This window comes from Euleptes europaea, chromosome 18 (assembly GCF_029931775.1).
Source record: "Euleptes europaea isolate rEulEur1 chromosome 18, rEulEur1.hap1, whole genome shotgun sequence".
NCBI lineage: Eukaryota > Metazoa > Chordata > Lepidosauria > Squamata > Sphaerodactylidae > Euleptes > Euleptes europaea.
The window spans coordinates 4,818,955-4,839,877 of NC_079329.1; the positions used below are offsets into that span (position 1 = coordinate 4,818,955).

The 20,923-nt window shown below is 43.1% G+C and overlaps 2 protein-coding genes across 2 annotated transcripts; both read left to right on the top strand.

Moving 5' to 3' along the window:
- The first annotated feature begins 47 nt into the window (after positions 1-47).
- LOC130489915 (vomeronasal type-2 receptor 26-like) lies at positions 48-10,742 on the top strand. Its single transcript, XM_056863703.1, has 7 exons — positions 48-85; positions 1,461-1,752; positions 2,503-3,354; positions 4,771-4,897; positions 5,929-6,701; positions 9,926-9,945; positions 10,445-10,742. Exons 1-7 carry the CDS (start codon positions 48-50, stop codon positions 10,740-10,742), a joined length of 2,400 nt encoding a protein of 799 aa, XP_056719681.1.
- A 1,304-nt stretch (positions 10,743-12,046) lies between these two features.
- Positions 12,047-19,370, top strand: LOC130489917 (vomeronasal type-2 receptor 26-like). The gene is made up of 4 exons (XM_056863705.1): positions 12,047-12,832; positions 14,007-14,234; positions 15,081-15,207; positions 18,469-19,370. The coding sequence occupies exons 1-4, from the start codon at positions 12,047-12,049 to the stop codon at positions 19,368-19,370; spliced, it is 2,043 nt and encodes a 680-aa protein (XP_056719683.1).
- The last annotated feature ends 1,553 nt before the right edge of the window (positions 19,371-20,923 follow it).

Below are 20,923 nucleotides of genomic sequence, written 5' to 3' on the forward strand. Positions count from 1 at the left end.
TTATGACTTGGTGGCACTTACATATTAAGGGGGTTTTACCAGTCAAAATGGCAGGCAAAAGAAGGGTCAAGATTTACCACAGGAGGTACTGCAGAGCAGAAATTATCCCTGGTCAATAAGAGCAGTGTGTGTGTGTGTGTGTGTGTGTGTGTGTGTGTTAAGTGCCGTCAAGTCGCTTCCAACTCATGGCGACCCTATGAATCAATGTCCCCCAGAATGTCCTATCTTTGACAGCCTTGCTCAAGTCTTGCAAATTGAGGGCTGTGGCTTCCTTTATTGAGTCAATCCATCTCTTGTTGGGTCTTCCTCTTTTCCTGCTGACCTCAAGTTTTCCTAGCATGACTGTCTTTTCCAGTGACTCTTGTCATCTCCTGATGTGACCAAAATACAAAAGCCTCAGTTTGGTCATTTTAGCTTCTAGGGTCAGTTCAGGCTTGATTTGATCTATAACCCACTGATTTTTTTTTTTTTGGCAGTCCACGTTATCCATAACACTCTCCTCCAACACCACATTTCAAAGGAATCTATTTTCTTCCTATCAACTTTCTTCAATGTCCAGCTTTCACACCCATACATAGTAATAGGAAATACGATGGCATGAATTAATCTAATCTTGGTGGCCAGTGACACATCCTTACACTTCAAAATCTTTTCTAACTCTTTCATGGCTGCCTTCCCAGTCTCAATCTCCTTCTGATTTCTTGGCTGCAATCTCCCCTTTGGTTGATGATGGAGCCAAGGAATAGAAAGTCTTGAACAATTTCAATTTCCTCATTGTCAACCTTAAAGTTGTGTAATTCTGTAGTCATTACTTTTGTCTTCTTGATGTTCAGCTGTAGTCCTGCTTTGGCACTTTCTCTTTTAACCTTTAGCAGTAGTCGTTTCAAATCTTCACTATTTTCTGCCAATAATGTAGTGTCATTGGCATATCTCAAATTATTAATGTTCCTCTTTCCAATTTTCACTCCACCTTCATCTAAATCTAATCCAGCTTTCCTAATTATAAGAGCAGTAGGAATAAACAAACAAATACTGGTGCCAGTTTGCAGGAGGAAGGAACAGATAAGCCAGTGCTCTACTGGGTAGCTCTTGCAGTGTTGTCCTGCTCCTGAGAGCCAGCATGGCGCTGTGGTTAAGAGTGGTGGACTCTAATCTGGAGAACTGGGTTGGTTTCCCCACTCCTCCACATGAAGCCAGCTGGGTGATCTTGGGCCAGTCACAGTTCTCTCAGCTACCACCTACCACCCAAGGTGTCGTGGGGAGGGGAAGGGAAGGCAATTGTAAGCCGCTTTGAGACTCCTTCTATGCTTGACTTTCTCCAGGGCCATTTGAACTCCCCAATACACCCCAGCAATAAATGAAAGATTATCATTCTTGCAAGTCAACTAAATTATAGCCAATTCAGACCAGAACTGTGTTCAAATGACTTGGTGCATTCTTTTGTTGTTGTTGTTTTCTAGAATGCTGACTAAGTTCTATCAACACACTCTGGTTTTGGCATTTGCTGTGTATGAGATCAATGAGAGCCCCAAGATCCTGCCCAATGTCAGCCTGGGCTTCCACATCTATGACAGCTACTATGATGAGAAGATGACTTACCGTACCACTCTGGATCTGCTCTATAAATTGCATAGATATTTCCCCAACTACGAATGTGACACCCACAAAAATCTAATGGCCGTCATCGGGGGACTTGGCGCAGATATCTCCTTACGCATGGCAGACATTCTAGGTCTCTACAAAATCCCACAGGTATGATCGGTACACATAAGAAACCATGATTACTTTTCTAAGCCTGACGACTATTCAAAAGGAGAAAATGTGCTGATGGACCAAAAATTAAATGTCATTGAAGTAGAGGAAGAGTTGGTTTTTATACCCCATTTTTCTCTACTGTAAGGGGTCTCAAAGTGGCTTACAATCACCTTCCCTTCTCCCTTCACAACAGGCACCTTGTAAGGTAGGTGGGGCTGAGAGAGTTCTCAGAAAACTTTGACTGGCCCAAGATAATCCTGCAGGCTTCATGTGGAGGAGTGGGGAAACCAATCTCGTTCTCCAGATTAGAGTCCGCCATGTGGAGGAGTGAGGACTCAGACCTGGTTCATCAGAATAGAGTCCGCTGCTCTTAACCACTGAACCATGCTGGCTTCCAGAGTTGTGTCACACTGGTAGTGTGATGATGTGCTTAGGTAAGTTAGCCCTTACAAGCTTCACCCCTCAAGGCCTGTGACGGAGGTGTCTCATCGACATGCCTTGCACAAAAAGACACATTCAGACTTTAAGTGGCTTCACACTTGTACGTTCTAGGAGCAGGATACACAGGGTCATGCCAGATGCTTTTAGGACCTTCTTTTTCCATACCATTTCCCTTGTGACAATTCAGCTGCACGTATTCTTGATTCTGCAGCTTGCTTCAGCAAATGATACTTGTATAAACAGGTACAAACCCAGAATTGTTCCTCCTCGGTTCTTTCTAAAACCTCCTCACCTCTTCCTTTTTAGCTCACATATGGCTCCTTTGCATCTGAGAAGAGGGAGACAAGGCAGTCCCCATCCTTTTACCACATGGTCCCAAATGAAGACCAGCAGTACATGGGGATTGTCCGACTGCTTCAGCATTTTGGATGGATGTGGGTTGGGCTCTGTGCTGTGGATGATGACAGCGGGGAACATTTTGGGCAGGTTCTAGAGTCTTTGCTTCCCCAATATGGAATCTGTTTGGCCTTCACAGAAAGCATCCCAAACAATTCTAAATGGGATTCCTTGACTGATGTGAATTATTTCCTCTCTAGCATGTATTCACTTTTGACAGAGGGCAAAGTCCGTACCTATATCCTCTATGGAGAATCAAGGACCATTACAGCATTTATTGATCTTAGATTTCTAGTCATCTCTGGCTCTCAAGAAAAAGCAACATTTAGAAAGGTGTGGATTACAACAGCCCAGATTGATTTTGGAGTCACCGGCCTCCAGAGAAGCTGGGATTTCCATTTCCTTCATGGCGCAATTTCCTTCACCATTCACTCCAAAGAGCTCTCAGGGTTCCAGAAATTTCTGCAGAACAGAAAACCTAATTGGGAACAAGGCTTTCTCAAGGACTTCTGGGAGCAAGCATTTGATTGTTTCTTTCCAGAGCTCCAGGACCTGATGAAAGACAATGGGACATGTACTGGGGAGGAGAAACTGGAAAGCCTTCCCAGTACTCTTTATGAAATGGCTGTGACTGGCCACAGCTATAGCATCTATAATGCTGTCCATGCTGTGGCACATGCTTTGAATTTCATGATCACATCCAGATCCCAACAAACAGCAAGGGCAGGTCATCAGAGTGCTGAACTTCAAGAGCCTTGGAAGGTAATATATTTAAACTAAATATCTACAATATCCACTGTTCAGTGTGAAGACGACTAGTCAAATGGCAGACTAGTCCATTGATAAGGTGTTGCAGATGGGTTTTTTATGATCCTAAACCCTATCCCATGTAAGATTAATTTAAACGGATTAGTTATATGGAAAAAAATTGTTCTGTCTGCACACCTAAGTCTCTCCTCGTTTTCGTTTTAAAACTGGGGAGATGCTAAGAAGAAAGAATATCCATTATACACAACACATGTTCACCATATGCTCTGCAAATGTTCAGCTGCAAGAAGAGTTGCATTCTCATATCAGGTTGACATGAAATAAAGACTTGTATCAACCAGGCAAGATTTCCATAAATCTGTGCATGTAGACTCCAAAATGATATTACCCTTTTTGTTTCTTTTCCCCCTCTGTATCAAGTAGCTCCATCTGTTTCTTCAAGGCATTTCCTTTAACAACTCAGCAGGTGAAACAATCTCTTTTAATGATAATATGGAGATGGTGGCTGGATTTGACATCACAACCCTGGTCACATTCCCAAACAAGTCCTTCCATAGGGTGAAAGTTGGACGGCTGAAACCCAATGCCCATGAAGGAGAAGAATTCATCATTCAAGAGGATTTAATTGTATGGCATAGAGATTTTAACCAGGTCTGGATTCTGAGATGTTTTCAAACCCTATCCAGTCCTTAAATGGGTAATTTGTGGGCAAGGATTTTCAGTTTCTCCATAACATGATTATTCCATAGGAGGTTTAACACTTATAAGTTCAGTACCACATTTACTCCCCAATATATTTTCCACGTATGTGAAACACTTTGGGTGCATTTCGGGGGGGGGGGATCAGCATAGAAGGTGACATGGCCCCTACCCTGGCATCCATGCAACTTCTATGCCCCTTGGCTTCAACTCTGTTTAGGAATACAATGTTAAAAAGTCAGTGACTAGTAGATCTTTCCCCCCTTAATATTCTATATGAAGCCAGCTTGGTGTAGTGGTTAAGAGCAGTGGTTTGGAGTGGTGGACTGTGATATGGAGAACCGGGTTTGATTTCCCACTCCTCCACATGTGCGGTGGAGGCTAATCTGGTGAACTGGATTTGTTCCCCTGCTCCTACACACAAAGCCAGCTGGGTGACCTTGGGCAAGTTACAGTTCTCTTAGAGCTCTCTCAGCTCCACCTACCTCACAGGATGTCTGTTCTGGGGAGGGGAAGGGAAGGTGATTGTAAGCTGGTTTGAGTCTCCCTTAAGTGGTAGAGAAAGTGGGCATATAAAACCAAATCTTCTTCTTCTTCTTCCTCTTCCTCTCCTCCTCCTCCTCCTCCTTCTATTTCAACTGCTGACTTGCTTATTTTTTCCAGCAGCTGATAAATAGCATAATACTGTTTTTCCTTCATGTCCATCAATAGGTTCCTCCTGTTTCTGTGTGCAATGACTACTGCCATCCTGGTGCTCACAAGAGAAAAAAGGAAGGGGAGAAATTTTGTTGTTATGATTGTGTTTCATGCCCAGAAGGGAAGGTGTCCAAGGAGATGGGTAGGTTGTCACATGAAGCCAACCTGAGGAGATTGCAAGAAAGAAGTTTACAGCCACAAAAAAAAAGTTTTTAAAAACCCAACATATCTTTACAGAAATCATTTTAGAAATAAGGAATCAAGAATTCCCTGTGTGTGTAAAGTGCTGTCAAGTCGCAGCCAGCGAGGGGCTTTCAAAGCCAGTAAGATGCAGAGGTGGTTTGCCATCACCTTCCTCTGCAGAGTCTTCCTTGGAGGTCTCCCTTGGGCACTTGGAAGGGAGACCTCCAAGGAAAACTCTGCAGAGTACTGACCCTGCTCAGCTTCCTAGACCTGACGAGAGCAGGCGATACCATTCTGACTTCCCTTCCCCAATCAAGAATTCTACAAGTCCATAATTATTTTGGGTCAGTGAGTGAAGGAGAATGTGGCTGTGGCACAGTAAGGTGTGGTGTAGAGGTTGAGAGTGGTGGACTCTAATCTGGAGAACCAGGTTTGATTCCCCGCTCCTCCACATGAGCGGCGGACTCTAATCTGGTTAACCAGGTTGGTTTCCCTACTCCTACACATGAAGCTAGCTGGGTGACCCTGGGCTAGTCACAGTTCTCTTCAAACTCTCTCAACCTCACCTACCTCACAAGGTGTCTGTTGTGGGGAAGGGAAGGGAAGGAGGTTGTAAGCTGGTTTGATTCTTCTTAAAAGGTAGAGAAAATTGGCATATAAAAACCAACTCTTGTTCTTCTTACCACTTAGGAGGTGGCTCAGTGGCACCGTTGCTGTGCTGTCCCTGGCTGCAGCGCAGCTGCCCCCCCTGGATTGCACTGCCTGTGAACACACTGTTTGGATTCTGCCCCAAAAGTTAAAAGTAGATGAGGCACCTCAAATAACTAGCATTAACATGGCTTCTCAGATAATGACCTCCATACACAGAACTAGCCATAAGAAATCAACATCAAGATTGCTGCAGCAGGCCAGGTATTATTGAGATGGCTACTGTTAAGGCATTATTGAGATGGCTACTATTCTGTTGTTGTTGTTATTGTTGTTTTGCAGATATGGACGACTGTATCAAATGCCCAGATGATCAGTATGCAAGCGAGGACAGTGTTCGTTGTATTCCCAAGACAATAAGTTTTCTGTCTTATGAAGAACCTTTAGGAATCATTATGGCTTCAGTTGCAGCTTTTTATTCCCTGATCACAGTCTTTGTTCTAGGAACTACTATTAAGCACAGACATACCCCCATTGTCAAAGCCAACAACCAGGATATCACATACACTCTTCTCATCTCTTTGCTGCTCTGCTTCCTCTGCTCCTTGCTGTTTATTGGGGAACCAAGCAAAGTGACCTGCTTCCTCCGTCAATTTGCTTTCGGCATCATCTTTACAGTGGCTGTTTCATGCGTGTTGGCCAAAACCATCACTGTGGTTGTAGCTTTCATGGCTACCAAACCGGGGTCCAGGATAAGGAAGTGGGTGGGGAAAAGACTGACAAATTCCATTCTTCTATCCTGTTCCCTCATTCAACTATGCATTTGCATGATATGGCTAGGAACATCTCCCCCATTCCCAGTCACTGACATGAAGTCATTGACTAGAGAGGTCACTGTAGAATGTAATGAAGGGTCTGTCCTCATGTTCTACATTGTCCTGGGCTACATGGGACTTCTATCCATCATAAGTTTGACAGTAGCTTTCTTTGCAAGGAAGTTACCTGACAGTTTCAATGAAGCCAAGTTCATCTGCTTTAGTATGTTGATCTTTTGCTGTGTTTGGTTGTCTTTTGTTCCAAGCTATTTGAGCACTAAAGGAAAATACACTGTAGCTGTGGAGATCTTCTCTATCTTGGCTTCCAGTGCTGGATTACTTGCCTGTATATTTTTCCCCAAATGCTATATTCTTCTTCTGAAGCCTGAGTTGAATAAGAGAGATCAGTTAATTGCCAGAAAGAATTAGAGGCTGTTCTGTAACGTTTTGGGAAGAAAAAAAAACCTTTACAGCCAGTCAAATCTCTAATGGCCAATCAAAAGCCTTGCTGGGGAAAAATCCCCGTCTGGGATCACCCATTTTCTCAAAACACATGGTGGCCACCAGAAAAAATTGTTAACTGGTGCCATGTTGCCAACAGACAACCCAGCACATTATAACAAGCACAAAACTAGCTGAGAACTCGGGCCTTCGCTTGTGTGTAGTGTGAGTGTATAAGCTGGGTAAATCATGAAACTAATAAACAGTTCACTATGCCTCCTCACCGTGACAATCTTTTGATTCTGTCCCCAAGTCATCCTCCCAGTTTGACAAGTGGCGCCTACAATTTCTTTAATACAGCTTCGGTGTTCACATATACATGTTGTTGTCATGTCTATATTCTTCTGTGACCCCCTTTACACACTCAGAGACCCTAATACCTTCCATAACCTCTATCGCTCAGGGTCAGAGTTACAGGCAAGTCAGGCAGTCACCCATCCTGCCTCTTCTAAAATCTACAGAGAGCCCTGACTCTTTCACACACTGGGTCCTCCCTCTCACTCACAGAGAGACCTCCAGGAAGGGTAGCCCAGTCCCCTTTCACAATCCCCCCTCACCCAGACACTGCACAGAGCTCTTGGGATTGGGACTCACACTGCTTCATTTACAATATTTATTCATATCCTTAGCTGTTTATACATATGCAAATATATCTGGGTGTATGTGTGTGTGAGCTTGTTTTCCTGAGATCATACACATTCAGCCCACAGGGTGAAACACACAAGGACAGAACATTTCTTTATCATTTCAACACAACATTGGAGTCAATCAGGCAGACGATGACAAAGTTACTCCACATTGGAATTTCTGAAATGTAGCTCCATTTAATCATTTGGGATGCTTTGGTACAAGTTCTCTATCAGTCAGAGATAGCCTGCTGTTCTCCAACACACTTGCTCAGGCTTACTTTGACTATTTTCACACACAACGCCAGATTCAGGTGGTGCTACTCCCTTGCTGGTAATTTTTCTCCCTCCTCTCCTTTTAGGATACATGGGGGTAAGAATGGTGTGTAGGTTTAGATGTACTGTTGTAGCTATGCACACCCTGTGGACAAAGATTTCCCTGATCAGGCCTAGAATGGAAATGATAGATAGATGACAGACAGATAGATAGATAGACAGACAGGCAAATATAAAGGTATATAAAGATATATATGCCTATCATTATCAAATTTGGATGCAAAACTAAAAAAAATAACCCCCTGATTTTATTATTCAGTATTTCATTAAAATGTTTTTCAGTTTTTGTATTTAATTAAGCATTATATTTATGTTAGTTAGGTTAAGGTTAGGCTATTATATTTTGGTTACATTATGAGAAGAGAAGAGTCACTGGAAATGACAATCATGCTATGAAAAGTTGAAGGCAGCAAGAAAAGAGGAAGACCCAACAAGAGATGGATTGACTCAATAAACGAAGCCATAGCCCTCAATTTGCAAGATCTGAGCAAGGCTGTCAAAGATAGAATATTTTGAAGGACATTGATTCATAGGGTCGCCATGAGTCGGAAGCGACTTGACGGCACTTAACACACACAAGTTTAGGGTTAAGGATATAAAGTAGGGTTGCCAGGTCCCTCTTTGCCACCGGTGGGAGGTTTTTGGGGTGGGGCTTCAGGAGGGCAGGGTTTGGGGAGGGGAGGGACTTCAAAAATGATGTTAACTGCCCTGAAAATGATGTTACCCGCCCTGAGCCAGCTTGCTGGAGAGGGCGGGTTATAAGTCTAAAATAAATAAATAAATACAAATAAAGCCATAGAGTCCAATTGCCAAAGCGGCCATTTTCTCCAGGGGAATTGATCTCTATCGGCTGGAGGTCAGTTGTAATAGCAGGAGATCTCCAGCCAGTACCTGGAGGTTGGCAACCCTAATATACAGGCTTCTTGTGGAAACGTCTCCTGTAATGGGCTCTCTTTTGTGGCTTATGTAGTCTACATGAAACACGGACTTCTGGCTCACATATTCTGGATTAAATAGCCATGTCATATGTCTAGCAACATTTTCTTTTGGCACCAGATCTTGACCACTGTGGTGGATTACATTGAACTTTGGCTCTCCTGACATCAGTCCCATCATTACAAACTCAAAGACAGAGGATCATTTCTCATCCCAAAAAGGTGCAGTGGGAATTAGGCTTGGGGGAAAAAAACACAAGTGAAATACAAATGGGGCCAAGAAAAACCCAGACTCTGGTGAGGTAATTATCCCCCCTGCAATTATCCACAACTATGTCATCTGCTCACCTAATCAAACCTGCTGTGATTTTGCAGAATATTCCAGAAAATGACTTTCTACCACTCTGAGTTATATAAACCCCTTTGTCAGTCCTAGGTGGGAGAAGGCATGGCAGGGTTCTGTCCATGTGAAATCTTACATTTCCCTCTAACAAACCAGGCTTGAAACTGTTGTATTTCCAAGTCCAGTAAGTTTCCATACCAGGATGGTGAAGCTAACGGCATTCTGGCTTCTACTGTCAGCTGTCACATGCAAAATAGGCAACAGGAAAAGCTGTCAGGATGAACCGATTCCAGTTCCACATGAGTGGTATCAGTCAGGGGATCTCCTCATTGGTGGCATTGCGTCTCAGATGGTTTATACTCTTCACACATTGCCTTTTGAGAAACATCCCTCTGAGGACTTGTTTATTGATATAGTGTAAGAACTTTTTTCTCCTCCCTCATCATACCATCTGGACAGTTCTCAGATCCTAAACATTTTGCATAGAAGTGTCAGGCTGATGCAAATATGGGAAGGATAGGTCCAGCCCAGCCCAGAATTTCTCTTTTAGAATTGTGCACATTCTGTTTTGTTGGCGGAACATCTGGGCTTCCTTCTCTCATGAGAGAAGCTGGCATGCAGAAGGTCCCAGGTTCTATACCCAGCAGCTCCAGTCAAAGGGACTAGGGAAGGAGGTTGAGATGTTGCTAATCTGAGTAGACAATACTGACTCTGATGGACCAGGGGTCTGATTCAGTATAAGGCAGCTTCACATGTTCATGTGAAGTGCCCTCTGTTGCGAAGGTGGAGGTGAGAAGAAAGAAGCATGTGTGTATGTGTTTGTGTGTGTGTGCAAAGTACTGTCAGGTCACAGCTGACTTATGGTGACCCCTTTTGGGGTTTTCATGGCAAGAGGCTAACAGAGGTGGTTTGCCAGTGCCTTCCTCTGCATAGCAACCCTTGCATTCCTTGGTGGTCTCCCATCCAAGTACTAACCAGGGATTACCCTGCTTAGCTTCCGAGATCTGATGAGATTGGGCTATATCATGCTGCTTTCCCTCCCAGAAAGAAGCATTGTAAGTGATAATTTCACCCAGCTGGCATGCAACTGGATGTGTTGGCTGCATATCAGAAAAGCTGCTACCAGCAAATGCCAGGGAAAGAAACTTTTTAAACATTGTGGGGAAACTTTATGCTGCTAGTAACTCAGCAGTGTCGACAATAAACAGAAGGATATCCTTGCCCTTAAATCAAAACTTGCTATGAAATGACTTTGTTTAAATTAGAATACTACTGCTAATGATTGTTTCCCTCTCTTTTAAGTATGTTGATAAAATACTACCAACACAACCTAGCTTTGGCATTTGCTGTCAATGAGATCAACAAGAACACCCAGATCTTACCAAATGCCACTCTTGGGTTCCATATCTATGACAGCTACTTTGATATGAAAATGACCTCTCGTACCACTCTGGACCTGCTTTTCAAGTCACAGAGATTTCTCCCTAATTACAAATGTGACAGCCAGAAAAATGTAATAGCTGTCGTTGGAGGACTTGGAGCTGATACCTCCTTCCACATGGCAGACATCTTGAGACTCTACAAAATGCCACAGGTATGATTTGTGAATGAACTTTCAAGGGATTTCACAATTCAGGGAATAATTCAGAGGGAAAAGGGAAAACAGTTTGATTGCGGTAACTGACACAGAATAAGAAGAAATGAATGATGGGTGTAGCAGGATTTTGATGATATCTCCATTTTATTGCTGATCATGCATGTTTTCATGCAGAAGTGACCTCATATCAAGTTTATTTGTTGGTGAAATCTGATTGCATGAGGTTTTCTTTTATCTTTAACAGTGAATTAAATCAATTCCAGAAATATTAGACATATTGCCTTTTAAAGTAAGTATTATGTTTAGCCTTCTAGTTGTGCTTAAACAAGATTGTAAGCACATCCTAGATGTGTTTTAGATGCACCTATTTGATTAGCTCATCAATAGTTCAGAAGCAGAGACAATCACATTTAAGATAGATTTAGCATAAGATAAGGTAGCTGTTTTTTACATAAGTATGTTGATGTGAGAACAAACTGGGTTTCCCTGGATGGAGCTCTCAGAAGATTGAGATTTCTGTTTGCATGTTTGACTTGGGTTTTTATAAAATTAAAAGGAAAGTTAATATAATAATATGAAATCTGTTTTGCTTTCAAATTTTTCTCACTTTAATATGATTGAGAAATGATAGGAAATTTTATTTTATTGGCACTGTAGGGTTAATATTTGCATTTGTACTTCTTAACTTCTTGCCCAATGAAGATTATTTTTCTTTGTTCAATAAAAGATAACTAAATGTTTCAACCTTTCTGCCTAGTTTGCTGAACAGAACAAAACACAAGTAATTCATTTGTACTATCAAAAGGGTGCAAAGGTCTTGAAGATAGTTGGAGCTAATAGTTTAAAGACTAATTCTTAGAGAACTAATTAGTACAGATTCCCTAATTGACTTTGAGAGCGCATTACCACGTTACCCAGAGTTAGTGTGAGAAACTTTTTTTGGATATTTCTTTCAGTCAGTTTTGTTCAGGAATTGTACAATGTTCACATTAATTGAAAACAACCAGGTTCTTGTGTCATATGTTTGGACTCAACAGTTGCAATAAACTAGTAGGAGACAATTTCCCCAAATTATATTGCTTTCCACAGTTATATATACGGTACCTCTTTCAGCAGAGAAAATCTTGTACTGGGGAAAAGGGTCTATGTCCCAATGAGTTTTCTTTTGTTCATGCTGGCAAATTCATTCAGCAAATTTAGCAGGCATACAGTCTCCTACCTCATCTCTATACATTTTCTTTTAGATCACATATGGCTCATTTGTCTCAAAGAAGAGGGATGCAACAGATTTACCTTCCTTTTACCGCATGGCCCCAAATGAGACTCAACAGTATATGGGAATTATCCAGTTACTGCTCCTTTTTGGGTGGACGTGGGTCGGTCTTTTTGCTGCAGATGATGACAGTGGAGAACATTTCTTGAAGACCCTTGAACCACTGCTTTTCCAAAATGGAATCTGTTCAGCCTTCACAGAAAGAATTCCAAACCAAGCACAATGGGATTCATTCGAAGACATCTTTAGCTTACTCAGTAACATACATAGACCTTTTGAAGATGGAAAAGTCAACACATTTATCCTCTATGGAGGACCTATTACTGTGTTATCACTGAATAACATGATGTTTTTTGGACTTGCTGACAAGGTGGGAAATGTATCATTAAGCAAGGTGTGGGTTTTGACAGCCCAAGTTGATTTCATGTTAACTGGACACCAAAGGAATTTTGAATTTGATGTGTTCCATGGTGCCATATCTTTCACAACTCACTCAAACAAGCTTCCACAGTTCAAGGAATATCTTTATGGTGTAAAAGCTAACCAGACAAAGCAAAATGGTTTTCTCAAGGAATTCTGGGAACAAGCATTCGACTGTTCACTTCCAAATCTCCGTGAGCCAGTGAAGATCAGTGAGATATGCACTGGAGAGGAGAGACTGGAGAGTCTTCCCGGACTTCTTTTTGAAATTCAGATGACCAGTCACAGCTACAGTGTCTATAGTGCTGTCTATGCCATAGCATATGCTTTGAATGCCATGATTGCATCTAATTCCATAACTGGCAAAAGTGGTAGACTCCAAGATCTCCAACCTTGGCAGGTAATGGTCCCACAATGAAATAGGTATACTACTATTGCCAACTTGGAAGGCTTTAAGAGGAGAGTGGATATGCATACCTATTCTCTCCAGGATCAGAGGAGCATGCCTTTTATTTTTGGTGCTGTGGAACACAGGCAGGATGCTGCTGCAGTGGTCTTGTTTGTGGGCTTCCTAGAGGCCACTGTGTGAGACTGGATGCCGGACTTGATGGGCTTTGGTCTGATCCTGTGTGGCTTTTCTTATGTATTCTTTGTACATTAGAATAAGGTGAGACAATAACCAACATTTTCCTCCAGTGGTGGAAATGGTGTTACGTACCTTTCAATGACAAGTTTTGGGGGTTTGTTTTTTTAATGAATCTCGAACTTGACCATAAGGACACTAATACCAATTGTCTGGCATAAAAAAGCAAATAGATAATAGAGAATTGAAGGGATAAGAGGAGTTGTGTTGAGGAAATACTGTGCACTCCCATTACAGTAGGTGGATTTACTCCTGAGTGTGTGTGTGGGTGTGTAATAATCTAACAATGAAGAAAGCTGATCAGAAGAAAGTAGATGCCTTTGAAATGTGGTGTTGGAGGAGCGTGTTACTGCCCTCATTTTGCAAGATCTTAGTAAGGCTGATGAGTGTAGGATGTTTTGGAGGACATTGTCTCATAGGGTCACCATGAGTCAGAAGCAACTTGATGGGACATAAAACACACACAGACACAGACACAGACACACACACACTGTACATTAGCACAAGGTGAGACAATAGCCAACATTGTCCTCCAACTATGACTGGGGAAATGGTGTGGCATACCTTTCACTAACCTCCAGAAGTAACCCCAGTCCAATATTATTGACCCTTTGATTAGGGAAATGGATGCTGGTAATGAGGGTGAATGGACCAAAAGGTTTCTACTGGGAGATAGCTTACCATAACAAGTCTGTCTGTCTGACATCAAAAAGCAAATTGATAGTAGAGAACTGAAGGGATAAGAGTGATTGTGTTGAGGAAACAACTTATTCCTGAGTGTAGGATCTTGCTGCATTGGGATGTGTATCTAGAGACATGTTAAACAGCTAGAATCAAAGTATCTTTCCATTGTGGGTGAGTAATAATCTGAAAAAAGGAAAAGAACTCAGAAGTGGATGTAAGACCTGTTTATTTTTTCCTTTTCAACTAGCTCCACCCATTTCTTCAGGGCATTACGTTCAACAACTCTGCTGGAGAAAGAGTGTCTTTTAATGAGAACAAGGAAATAGAAGCTGGATTTGACATCATGAATATGGTCACATTCCCAAATAGGTCCTTCTTGAGAGTCAAAGTTGGAAGGGTTGATTCCTCTGCTCCCAAAGGGAAACAAGTCATCATTAATGAGGATATTCTTGTATGGCCAAGAGATTTTAGCCAGGTATGGATTTCAGGATATTCTTAGGGATCACTGCATGCCCCAGACAGGTGATTTGATCATTAAAATGTCCTTGGTGCATAGAGAAGAAGAAAAAGAAGAGAAGAAGAGTTGGTTTTTATATGCCAACTTTCTCTACCACTTAAAAGGTAATGTAAAGGTCCCCTGTGCAAGCACCGGGTCATTCCTGACCCATGGGGTGATGTCACATCCCAACGTTTACTACCACTTACGGGAGACTCAAACTGGATTACAATCATTTTTCCTTCCCCTCCCCACAGCAGATGCCATGTGAGGTAGGTGGGTCTGAGAGAGCTCCAACAGAGCTGTAGCTTGCTCAAGGTCACCCAGCTGTCTTTGTGTGTAGGAGGGGGAAAACAAATCCAGTTTACCTGGTTAGCCTCTACCACTCATGTGAAGGATTGGGGAATCAAACCCAGTTCTCCAGATCAGAGTCCACCACTCCAAACCACCGCTCTTAACCACTATACCACACTGGCTTTCTCAATCTCAGTCATGGATTATGAGATTCTATAATAAAGACAAAAACAAAATGGCATTAAAAGCTAAAGACAAATTCAAGGGACAGATAATTTCATACCTCACAGGATCTGATTCCTATACATTTGATAAAGTGTGTAATGCTACTCTGGTTTAAATACTGCATCTGCTTTCTCTGGTGTCATAATTTGCCTCACCCAAGTGACAGACAGGGTAGAAATTTCAATACTTCAAGCAAAAGACAAGGGAAATCCTTCTCCATCTAAACCACTCGCTTGTCTGAATGTTGTGAAGAGGGGAAAAAATCAAATAAATCCAGTCTTAAACTCCTTTCGTGTTTCGAGATAGGGGCCTCCCCTTTCTGTGTGCAATGATTACTGTCATCCTGGTTCTCAGAAGAGAAAGAAGGAAGGGGAGAAATTTTGCTGCTATAGTTGTGTTCGTTGCCCAGAGGGGAAGATTTCACGCAAGAAAGGTAGGTGATATTTTTCATTTAATTCCCTAGCATGCAAGGTTAATTCACATGCATATTTCCAAAATGATAACTGACCGTTTTGTGCATGTGTTCATACAATGTGCGACACCTTCATAAATCATTGGACAATATCATCCTGAATTTCTGTGCGGCGAAAGTAATCGTCTGAAACCCGTGGCATACGATTCATCTGTGGATGAGTTAACAAGAGACACATGTGCATGTCTAAAGTGATGACTCTTACCTGATAATCCCCAGCAAGAATTCCAAAAAGAGGCAATCATTGTCTTGGCAAATCAGTGATCACATGTTTGCCATTCGCTTGATTTATTGCAGGGACATGAGAAACAGAATGAAACTACAACCGCCTCATTATAGGCCTTATTATTGGCATTGGTTCTCAGGTGCCCATGTCAGGGGCAACCTTCCACAAGTACCTGAACACACGCTTCGGTGTCTGACAGCCAGAGTTCTGTAGGTATCCATTGGACTGAAAATCTATTGGATGGCATGCAGAAAAAATAAGTTGACGCAGAGAAATGTCCATTCTGATCATTATGATTCATTGCTCTCTAAAAGGGTGGGGAAATAAAGGATAACAAAACAGAAACAAAAGAGATAGCTAACATTAAAACAACGTGAGCATCTTGGCTACCACCACACCACAGAATGGGTGATAGTTTCAGTGGTTATCCATGTTAGTCTGCAGGGGAAAAGCTAAGTTTGAGTACAGCAGCACCTTAGAGACCAAGAAGACTTTTGGAGTATGAAGTTTTTCTTTTTTCTTTTTTATTATATATAGGAAAACAAGAAATAAAGGAGGCTAAAGTGACCATGCATTTTCACCAATAGAAAGGCTACGATTTCAACACAAATTCATCTATTGATTTCATATTAACCAGTTGGGTTAGTTTGGCCATCAGTGCAAAATCAGAAAGTTTAGCAATCCATTCCATAGTATCAGGAACTGTATTAGTTTCCCAGAATTCAGCACAAACAATTCTAGCAGCAGAAACTGCATATTGATAAAGCTCTTTGTGGGTTGGATTGAGTTGTCGGGGGATCATGTCCAACAACATATATTTAGGTTCGAGTTCAAAGTTCACCTGAAGCATTTTCTGAAGTTCTTTGTGACTCTTTCACCAATGGAGTATGAAGTTTTCAGGGCCAAAGCTTCCTTCAAGGGAGCGTTGACTCACAAAAACTCATAACCCGAAAACCTTGTTGGTCTCTGAGGTGCTAGTGAGCTCAATGATGATGTTGAACATGATGATAATGATTTAAAGCAACACTGAAATAATATAAAATGTGTTTCCAATTGACCATCTCCACACAGAGATGAATCATTTAAATGTCAGCATGGGTAGGGCTGTCGATTCGGTTCAGCCTGAACCGAAAAACAGCCGAATTTCCCCTGATTCGGCGGTTTTTAGTTCAGGACGAACCGAACTCAAAAATGGCGGGAAAACGGGGGAGCCGAATTCAGTGAGTTCAGGAGTTCACAAATAAATTCGGCAAATTCAGGGCGTCAGTAAGCAGCATAACCGTCAGGAGCATTCTCCTCCCCCGGCCAATCGGTAGCCAAGCTGGGTCTTCTTCTGACCAATCAGTCAGAATTGAGTACTGGAGGAATCAGCTGCTGCGCGGCCCGGCCGGGGAGAGAGAGAGTGAGAGAGAAATCCTCGTGGGGGGGGCGCTTGTGCACATTCGCTCCTTTCCATGGCCGCAGGGGGCGCATTTTTGGGGGTGGAGACCCCAAACTTTCAGCGGAGCTTCAGACGAGCCTTCTTAAGAGACCCCCCAAGTTTTGTAAACATTGGGTCAGGTGGTCCCGAGATATGGGCTCCACCCCTTTTCTCTCCCCCCTTTTCCATTTCCGTGGCTGCAGGGGGCGCTTTTTTTGGGGTGCAGCCCCCAAACTTTCAGCATAGCTTCAGATGAGCCTTCTTAAGAGACCCCCCATGTTTTGTAAAGATGGGTTCAGTGGGGGCAGAAATATGGGCTCCCCCCTTTTCTCTTTCCGTGGCTGCAGGGGGTGCATTTTGGGGGGTGCAGCCCCCAAACATTCAGCATAGCTTCAGACGAGCCTTCTTAAGAGACCCTCCAAGTTTTGTAAACATTGGGTCAGGGGGTCCCGAGATATGGGCTTTCCTCTTTTCCCTATTGGGATGAATGGATCACCCGATCCTGTATGCATCTCCAGAGCGGCAAAACCTTCCGTGCTTAAATGGAATCGTATTGGATTACCCAGTCCTCCCACCCCTCCTGATGGAACAGAAGACAGCCACAGTAAGATCCCTTTGGGGGCTTTAATCTATAATTTTTCTCCTGTGTGTGTGTGGGGGGGGAGGGAGCAGTTTCTGTGGGTGGGGGGGGAGCCAAAGGGGGCTTTTGCCCATTCTGCCTGGGGTGTGTGTGCCCCCTTGAGTCTCTTTCTCCCTGGTTTGAGGGGGGGGGGGCTTCAGTTGTGTGTCCTCAGGTTTTCCCTCATTCATAAGATCAGTTAGGTCTATTTTTATGCTTGCTCAAAATTGGTTTTCAAATGGTGACTTAAAGAATGCATTTTCCTGGTCCCAAGTCCCATGCAAAAGGGGAAATTCCACCCCTCCTTCTCATTATGCATAGCTAGCTGCCTCTGTCTCTTTCCATGGCTTGCAAACTCCCAGGTGTCAGGTGTTGCTTTGCATGGTTGCAAAGGTGTTGCTCTGAAGTTGTGTTGCTTTGCAGTGTTGCTTTGCAGTTGTGTTGCTTTGCAAACTTCTTCGCACCTGTCCCGCCCTTGCTCTCAGCTGTTTGTCGGGGCTGGGAGCTTTGTGCGTGGGCGGTAAGCTCTGCTCAGAGATGCACATTAAGGGTGGGGGGACCCCTTTCGGGGCCCATATCTCAGTCCCCCCCGACCCAATCTTTACAAAACTTGGGGGGTCTTGCAAGAAGGGTCCTTTGAAGCTCCGCTGAAAGTTTGGGACCTCTACCCCCAAAAATGCCCCCCCAGAGCCGCGGAAAGGCGCAGTTGTGTTTTTAATAGCTTTATTCGGCTGAATTTCCCCCCCGAACTTTGAATTCACGCCGAATTTCACGGACCCGAAGTGGGGGATTTCGGACTTCGGCATATCCCGAATCCAGACGGGCCGAATTCGGCCGAATCCGAACTATACCGATTTTTTTTTCAACAGCCCTAAGCATGGGTACCTTTTGTGTTGAGCCATGGGACACCTGGGTCATATATGAATTGTCACTGAGGCAAATCCTCTTTTTTTCCAGACATGGTTGACTGTGTAAACTGCCAAGATGACCATTATCCAAGTACGGAACAAGATAGATGTATTCAGAAAGTTATATCCTTCCTGTCACTTGAAGAACCTTTAGGGATCAGTCTAGCTTTATTAGCTGCATCTTTTTCCCTTATCACACTTTTAGTATTAAGAACTTTCATTAAGCACAGAGACACTCCCATCGTCAAAGCCAACAACCGAGATATCACCTATGTTCTCCTCATCTCTCTCCTGCTCTGTTTCCTCTCTTCTTTATTATTTCTTGGAGAGCCACGCAAGGTGACCTGCTTCATCCGACAAGCTGCTTTTGGTATCATCTTCTCAGTGGCTGTTTCTTGTGTGTTGGCCAAAACGGTTACTGTGGTTGTAGCTTTCATGGCCACTCAACCTGGCTCCAGTATGAGGAAGTGGGTGGGGAAAAGACTGACCAACTCCATTGTCCTTTCCTGCTCCCTTCTTCAAGCAGCCATTTGTATGGTGTGGCTAGAAACCTCTCCCCCTTTCCCAGATTTCGACATGCAGTCTCTGACTGAAGAGATCATAGCAGAATGTAATGAAGGGTCCACCTTTATGTTTTTCATTGTTCTGGGCTACATGGGACTTCTGTCCCTCATCAGCTTGACTGTGGCTTTCTTTGCAAGGAAGTTGCCAGACAGTTTTAATGAAGCCAAGTTCATCACCTTCAGTATGCTGGTCTTTTGCAGCGTTTGGTTGTCCTTCATTCCGACCTACCTGAGCACCAAAGGGAAGTACATGGTAGCTGTGGAGATTTTCTCTATCTTGGCCTCCAGTGGTGGACTATTGGCTTGCATCTTTTCCCCCAAATGTTACATTATCATGTTTAGGCCTGAGCTGAACAACAGAGAGCAGCTCATTAGGAGAAAGAATTAAAGAATGTAAGATCATTATTATGTGTTATTCTTGGAATTACTGCTGGAAGATTGGTATACCACAAAGGTCAATCAAACAGTCAATCTCAACCAATGTGATGCAAAGCCCGATAAATGACTGATGGAGAATAAAACCTGTGAATGCAGGATGACTGACTACTCTTCTGTTGCTGTTGTTATCTTTCTTTCTTTGATTTTTAGTTCCAATATTCAAGGCATAATATTGCCTTTTAGCCAGCAGCCTGAAATTAGCTGTTCATAATGTGTGTGTGGTTTTGCTTTTTTTTTTTTTTTTTTTTGCAATCTTTTGTTCATTGAGAGTTGCTAGTAAGTCATGGAAGAGAAAGTCAGTTTAGTTTGTGAATGAGTCTGGTGATTTTTGAGTAGTGGGGAATGTCAGATATGAACTGTAAATTTCCTACCCGTTTTCTTCTGGTTCTATTCATTCTCTAGCACACATGCTCCTGGAGGGTCGTTTTTATGAGGATCTAAGATCAAGTTCTATTATTCCTCTTCTAACAGATTTGATGAGTACCTCTGAGTCTGAGTTAATGCCCTATTTATTAAGTGACAGTGATCCTCAGGTTACATTAGCAGTGGCAAAATTGATCTCAGCTCTTATATACCCTAAATAATAAATTTAGAACTATGCTGTTCAAGATTTATGAATCAAGGAGCTTCTAAGGGAGAAAGAAAGGAACAGAAAGATATGAATTGCTCAAGGTACTTTGCAAATGAAAACAGGAGACAACAGCTTAGGTTTCGCCAGTGTATTTAAACAATCAGGCTCATCGATGTCCTAGTCTTAAACATGATAACATTTAAATGGGTGGGCTAAGCTAGGCTAGGCAGCATGTCCATGGCTGCCTTTGTTGGCCAGAGACACTTGACTCCAAATCCAGCCTGCTTTTTCCGCTGGCCTTGTTAACCATAGCGGGCATACAACATGCCAAGTAGGGATGCCAGGTCCCTCTTCACCACTAGCGGGAGATTTTTAGGGAGGAGCCTGAGGAGGGCGGGGTTAGGGGAGGGGAGGGACTTCAATGCCATAGAGTTCAATTCCCAAAGCAGCCATTTTTCTCCAGGTGATCTGATCTCTATTGGCTGGAGAGCAGTTGAATTAGCACGAGATCTCTTGCTACTACCTGGCAGTTGGAAACCCTATCTCCAGGTGAACTGAACTCTATTGCCTGGAGATCAGTTGTAATAGCAGGAGATCTCCAGCCACCACCTGGAGGTTGGCAAACCTGGTTCTCCAGAGTAGCGTCCACCGCTCTTAACCACTACACCATGTGGGGTCTCCTCACCTGAGTATTGCGTCTCATCACCTGAGTGGGTTTCATTTCAGTTTTTATTTCAGAACGACAAAGGGGGCTCATTCAAGGGGGCAGTCCACTAGTACATTACTGCAGCTCGGTCCTGGGGGCGACAATATTGACCCAAGGCTGATGAAAAAGGTTTTCCCTGCCTATTGTGGCACTGGCCTCTGGGACTGTCCCATCTGTTCCTTCTCTCCTTCTGTCCAGGTTCATCTTGATATCTTTTCTCTCCGTC